The sequence below is a fragment of the Gekko japonicus genome, unplaced genomic scaffold (assembly GCF_001447785.1).
Source record: "Gekko japonicus isolate JY-2015 unplaced genomic scaffold, Gekko_japonicus_V1.1 scaffold3103, whole genome shotgun sequence".
In the NCBI taxonomy this organism is placed as follows: Eukaryota; Metazoa; Chordata; class Lepidosauria; order Squamata; family Gekkonidae; genus Gekko; species Gekko japonicus.
The window spans coordinates 23,820-30,274 of record NW_015164294.1 but is presented as its reverse complement, the minus strand read 5'-3'; the positions used below and the strand labels follow the sequence as shown (position 1 = coordinate 30,274).

The following is a 6,455-nucleotide window of genomic DNA, read 5'->3' as shown; positions in this document are numbered from 1 at the left end:
CCTTGTAATTTGGCCCAAAAGATCTAGCACGCCCTCTGGGGCGGCACAGACCAAAGACCCTCCTGCTGGATCCTGTATGGAAAGCAAGTGTTCTGTAAGGCAGATGCTCGGGATGCCAGCCTCCAGGTGGGACCTGGGGATCCCCCGGAACTACAGCCCCTCTCTAGACTACAGAGATCAGTTCCCCTGGAGGAAATGGATGATTCGGAGAGTGGCGTCTGGGGCACTGCACCCCACTGAAGTCCCTGTCCTCTCTAGGATCCACCTTCAAATTTCCAGGACTTTCCCAAGCTGGCTCTGGCTACCCTTACTCTCCCGTCCCCGCCAGTGGGCAACCCTCGATGCCGCCAGAGAAGGCATGATGTACCAGGGCTCTTTTTGTAGAAAAAGCCCAGCAGGAACTCATTAGCATAATAGGCCACACCCAGCAGCAGGAACTCATTAGCATATTAGGCCACACCCCTGACTGCACCGCTCATTAGCACATTAGGCCACACCCCCATGTTACCAGAAGTGTGGTCATCCAGCCACACCCACCTTTCGCTTCTTATTCTGTTTACCTTGCTTGTTGTCAAAACTCAGGGCTTTTTTGTAGCAGGAACTCCTTTGCATGTTAGGCCACACACCCCTAATGTAGCCAATCCTAATGAGTTTCTGCTGTTGGGTGTGGCCTATTATGCTAATGAGTTCCTGCTGGGCGTGGCCAACTTGGGAGCCAGCCGGAATTCCGTTCCTGTGCGTTCCTGCCCCAAAATAGCCCTGGATGTACCTGTTGGCTGCCATGTCGTAAACTTCCACAGAGCTGGTCAGACCGGAGTCTGTCACCCCTGCCGCCACGTATATTTTGCCGTTGTGCACCGTGGCCCCGAAGAGCGAGCGGGCCATCTTCATCGGCGCCAGCTCCTTCCACTCAAACTTGCTGAAGTCGTAGACGCTCAGATTGTTCAAGCATTTCCTGCAAGAGAGTTGGAGGTAGGGGAGAATTTTAGTCTGCCTGTCTGCCACTCGAGAGGGGAGGCTTGTATGTAGTCCAATGTGTTCTTCGGGCAATGATCACTAGTTAGTCTGCTTTAGGTTCATTGGTCCCTGCTTTGGGCCTAGAGTTGCCAACTTCCTGGTGGTTATATATCCAAAAGAGAGCTCACGGGAGGAGGTTGTATCAAAACACAAACACTCCGTGTATATTAGCTGCTGTAGATTTTCCGGGATGTGTGGCCGTGGTCTTGGCATTGTAAAACCTGACGTTTCGCCAGTAACTGTGACTGGCATCCTCAGAGGTATGACACGGAAAGATGGAGTACTCTCCGTGTATACCTTACAAACAGAAGTAGAAAGGATATATTATCCATAGCAATTTTAACAATTCTTAACGGAATGGACTTTTCAAAAAACTTGGAAGAGATTTTATGACTGGCGTAATATAAGCGTAACAACCTGATGGAATTTGAGTACGCAGAAAAGATAAGCTAGCAAAGTAGATAATGAGATCTGAAATGTAATAATTAGATAATCGAAGGATAGAAGATGGAATATGCCTCCTGTTATATGTTTTATGTTTGTTAGTGGTAGTTTTATGTTGGTTTTATATATGTTTGTAGTGTATAATGGAAAACAATAAAAGTGTACCCTTGGGTACTTAAAAAAACAATTCTTAACAGTTCAAATATTTGTCAAATTCAAACACTGTTACGGATTCTTAAAGGGTTAGGATCCAAGAGTACTTGATACAAAAGACAAAATCCAAGCAAAGTTCACTACTCTTTTGTATCAGTTGCTTCAGGAGAGCAAAAGTTCCACAGGAAAACAAAAATTCCACGTTGTAAGAGTAGCAGCTATGCAGAGCTGGCTTCAGTGCCGTGTTCGCTTCCTGCTTCTTCAGATAGCAGGTACTCTTTTAGTCAAAAGATAATTTAACAAATCTCCTTAGACCAGTTTTGCAAATCCAGTCACCCCACTAACATGTTGTTCTTTCTGTTGACAACACTGTAGAAGAACTTTTCTTGGATTTTGTCTTTTGTATTAAGTACTGTTGGATCCTATCTACTCCTGTTTGTAAGTTATACAAGGAGTGTTTGTGTTATTACGCTATTACAATTTCTCTCCAGGCAAAAGAGATCAGTCCTCTGGAGAAAATGGCCACTTTTGAAGGTGGGCTCTACAGCATTAAACCAAAGGGAAGTCCCGCCCCTCTCCAAACCCCACCCTCCTCAGGCTCCACCCCCAAAATCTCTAGGTATTTCCCGGGTATTTCTCAACCCGGAGCTGGAAACCCTATTTGAGCCCAGCCTGGGAGAAAGGTGGGGTAGAAATGGTGTGAAAAGGAGAGGAGGAGATTGGATTTCTACCTCAAGGGGGGGGGGTGATCTTGCAGCTACGGGTCAAATTCTTCCACAGGAAATAGCCTCGCTTCTCCCCGTTTTATCTAGCGCATGTTACCACACCCCAGGGCTGTTCTTGTGTTCTTCTCAGGGGAAGGCCTCATCCTCTATACCCTGTTGTTGGCCCTCCAGAGGAACTGGTTGGCCACTGTGTGAGACGGGATGCTGGACTCAATGGACCACTGGTCTGAACCAGCAGGGCTCCTCTTATGCTCTTTCCAGGGGAAGGCCTCGGCCTCTCTGCCCTCTTGTTGGCCCTCCAGAGGAACAGGTTGGCTACTGTGTGAGACAGGATGCTGGACTAGATGGACCCTCCCTGGTCTGATCCAGCAGGGCTCTTCTGAGGTTCTTCTCAGGGGAAAGCCTCGGCCTCTCTGCTCTGTTGTTGGCCCTCCAGAGAAATGGGTTGGTCACTGCGTGAGATAGTTTGCTGGACTAGATGAGCCACTGGTCTGATCCACCAGGGCTCTTCTTATTTTCTTACGAAGGTGGGGAAATAAGGGTTGTACTTTTGAATGCTGGTCATATCAATTTCACCACAGGGCGTAAAAGGACATACTGCAAGATATCGGGGTGGAGTCTCTTACTTATCGTTTCCTTTGCCGCCGATGACGTAGATGAGGTTGTTGTGGGATACCACGCTGTGGCCGTAGACTGTGTAAGGGAGTGGGTCGGCTTCCCCCCATTTGAAGGACCTGTTGGGCAAAAGAGCAGCACGCTTTTGACACATGTAAGCAACGCACAAACACACACAGAGAGAGACTTTGCAGGGGAGTGTAGCAAGGCCACGGCTTCCTTGGCTTCCATGACCCCCCCCCACTGCCTCCTTCCCTGCAAGAAGATGCTGGATGAGATGGACCAGGGGTCATTTCGTAGAAAAAGAGCTAGGGGGACACATTAGCATAACTCATTAGCATATGCCACACCCCCTGACATCAGGGGCCCGGCGGTGGACCTGCAAGGCCGGCGGGAGTGCAAGGAAGCCCCGCCAAGGCCCTCCCTGGCCCCAGGCAGACAGGGGTGGGGAGAGGCGGGGGGGGAGCAAACCCTCTTTTCCTGCCTCCTCCTGGCTGAATGAGGGCCGGAAGCGGGGCGGCCGGAAGCAGGGGGCGGGGCTTCGTCATTTGCCCCGCCCCCTGCACCTCACTCGGGGGAACTGCGTTCCCCCACGATCCCCCCAAAATGACCTCTGAGATGGACCATTGGTCTGATCCAGTAGGGCTCTGATGTTCTTATGTCCCTCCCTCTATACCAGTTACATTCTATGCGACAGGCAAAAAAATTCAACAGCAGGCATTTCCCCATCCATAGACTCCGTAGCCCAGGCTAGCCTGATCTTCTCAGATCTCAGAAGCTAAGCAGGGTCGGCCCTGGTGAGTATTTGGATGGGAGACCTACGAGGAATACCAGGGTTGTGATGCAGAGCCAGGCAATGGCAAACCACCTCTGAAATGTCTCTTGCCTTGAAAACCCCTACAGGGTCACCCTAAGTCGGCTGTGACGTGATGGCAAAAACAAAAGACCCTATGAGAGTTTTCTTCCTGGCTCCCGAAATTCCTTCGGCTTTCCTTCATAGTAACTGGGCAGTGCAGACTCCACCTCGAGAGCCAGTTTGGTGTAGCGGTTAGGAGCACAGACTCTTATCTGGGAGAACCAGGCTTGATTCCCCACTCTTTCACATGCAGCTGCTGGTGTGACCCTGGGTCAGTCACAAGTTCTCCCAGAGCTGTTCTCTCACGAGCAGAAGGCTGGGACACTGGTGGGAAAGACAAATGCAGATTCGACCTAAGAAACCTTATATCATGCATTGCTTCCAATTGGGACCTCGGAACTGCACGTGAGAGCCAGTTTGGTGTAGTGGTTAAGAGCACGGACTCTAACCTAGGAGAACTGGGTTTGATTCCCCACTCCTTCACATGCAGCTGCTGGTGTGATCTTGGGTCAGTTACAAGTTCTTTCAGAGCTGTTCTCTCAAGGGCAGTTCTCGAGAGAGCTCTCTCAGCCCCACCTACCTCCCAGGGTGTCTGTTGTGGGGAGGGGAAGGGAAAGGAGTTCGTAAGCCGCTCTGAGACTCCTTCGGGTAGTGAAGGGTGGGGTAGAAATCCAATCTCGTCTTCTTCTTCCTCTACCTCCAAATCTCCAGGAATTTCACACCCTGGAGTTGGCAAACCTATTACAAGGCTCCATTATAGCATTCTGGATGTCTGTGGTGTGAATCCGTTTACGCTAGACTAGAGACTATTTATATAGGCTTCCCAGGTTCCACTGACTTCCCTGTGTGCTTACATGATGGTACATTTTTAAATGTCTGCGGCAGGGTTCCTGAACCTTCTCCCTGCTCTGTGGGTCCGCTTATTCCTGGCATCTAACACCAATTTGCATGATGACCCGGAAGTTATCATTCAGATTTTTTTGCTAGGCCAGTAGGATGCTGACTCAGTCTGACTATGCTTCGGACCCAGGGTGGATAGTACATGAAACAGGGTTGCCAACTCCAGGTTGGGAAATTCCTGGAGATTTGAGGGTGGATCCGGGCAGAGGGCGGGGTCTTCAGCTGGGTATACGGCCATATATCCCACCCTCCAAAAGAGCTATTTCCTTCAGGTAGGAAAGCCGGCTCTGGGATCGGAAATTTCTGGAGATTTGGGGGGTGTTGCTTGGTCAGAGCTTAAGACGCTGAGCTGCAGACTGGAAGGTCGGTAGTTCAGCAGTTCGAGACCTGAGTGCCGCACGACAGAGTGAGCTCCTGTCTCTGGCCCTAGCTCCTGCCAACCTAGCAGTTCGAAAGCAAGAAACTGCAAGTAGATAAATAGGTACCGCTTTGGTGGGAACAGCTTTCCGTGCACCTCGGCATCTAGTCCTGCTGGCCACATGATCACAGAGGAGGAGGAGGAGGAGGAGGAGGAGGAGAAGAAGGAGGATTATACTCTGCCCTTCACTCAGAGTCTCAGAGCGGCTCACAATCTCCTTCCCTTCCTCTCCGCACAACAGACACCCTGGTGAGGTAGATGGGGCTGAGAGAGCTCTTTTGAGGACTGCCCTTGAGAGAACAGCTCTGAAAGAACTTGTAACTGACCCAAGGTCACACCAGCAGCTGCATGTGGAGGAGCGGGGAATCAAACCCGGTTCTCCCAGATTAGAGTCCGCGCACTGCATTTGTCTTTCCCACCGGTGTCCCAGCCTTCTGACTCTGTCTTCAAAAAAACTATCTACATTTAACTGTCGTTTTCACACTTCAACTGTGCGGGTATACTTTTGCCTGTCTGCATATGTTTATCGCCCTCTCATGGCGGCTCCCTTGTAATTGCACCTCCGCACCGCTTCGAATGAATCTTCTCCAAGCAACTTTCAAGCGAGCATAGAGAAAGACGGCGTCCCAGAAGCACGAAACCAATTTAAAAATGCAAATGCAGATTTGACCTTGGGCTGTGGTCACACACATTAAGTAACCCACTCTCAATCCACTTTCAGGGCACTGTGCAATTGGCATTTTGTTGTGAGGACTGGCAGAATCCCGTTGGAAGGTGAACTGAAAGTGGATTGAAAGGGGATCGTTTCGTCTGTGTGACGGCAGCCCCAATGGGTCAATGCGAGATTTCTTTTCCGGCTTTCGTACAATCGGCAGTCTCCCCCCGTTGGTTCCTGCTGTGCCCCGGGCAGGGGTCATTTCCTGCAGGAGCGCACAGGAGCGGAACTCCGGCAGTAAAGAGCCCAGGGGACAGGCACATGAAACAAGCCCCACCCTCCCTGCTCCCAGCAGCCCTCAGTCAAAGCAAGAAGCAGCCAGGTAAGTTGCAGAGCCCCCCCGCTGCCCCGGTCCAAAACAGTCCAGTGGCACCTTTAAGACCAAGTTTTATTCAGGTAGAAGCCCTCCCTCCTCTGCGAGGACAGATCTGCACATTCCCCCCCCCCAATAGCTAGCAATCCAAAAGAGTCCAGTGAAGCCTGAGCGGTGGGCGTTGCCTTCTGACACACTTCCGGGGATGTCAGGGGGTGTGGCATATGCAAATAGGTTATGCGAATGAGTTATGCTAATGAGCTCCTGCACCTCTTTTTCTACAAAATGACCCCTGGCCC

At 50.7% G+C, this 6,455-nt stretch overlaps 1 protein-coding gene across 1 annotated transcript in view; it reads right to left on the bottom strand.

The window, feature by feature from the left end:
- The window catches only part of KLHL40 (kelch like family member 40), a 16,683-nt gene that overhangs the window by 4,285 nt on the left and 5,943 nt on the right, over positions 1-6,455 (bottom strand). The window contains exons 3-4 of the mRNA XM_015408793.1: positions 2,966-3,116; positions 770-955 (exon numbers count right to left, since the gene is read on the bottom strand). Coding sequence (XP_015264279.1) covers positions 770-955; positions 2,966-3,116 — 337 coding nt within the window. The remainder of the gene's footprint in view (positions 1-769; positions 956-2,965; positions 3,117-6,455) is intronic.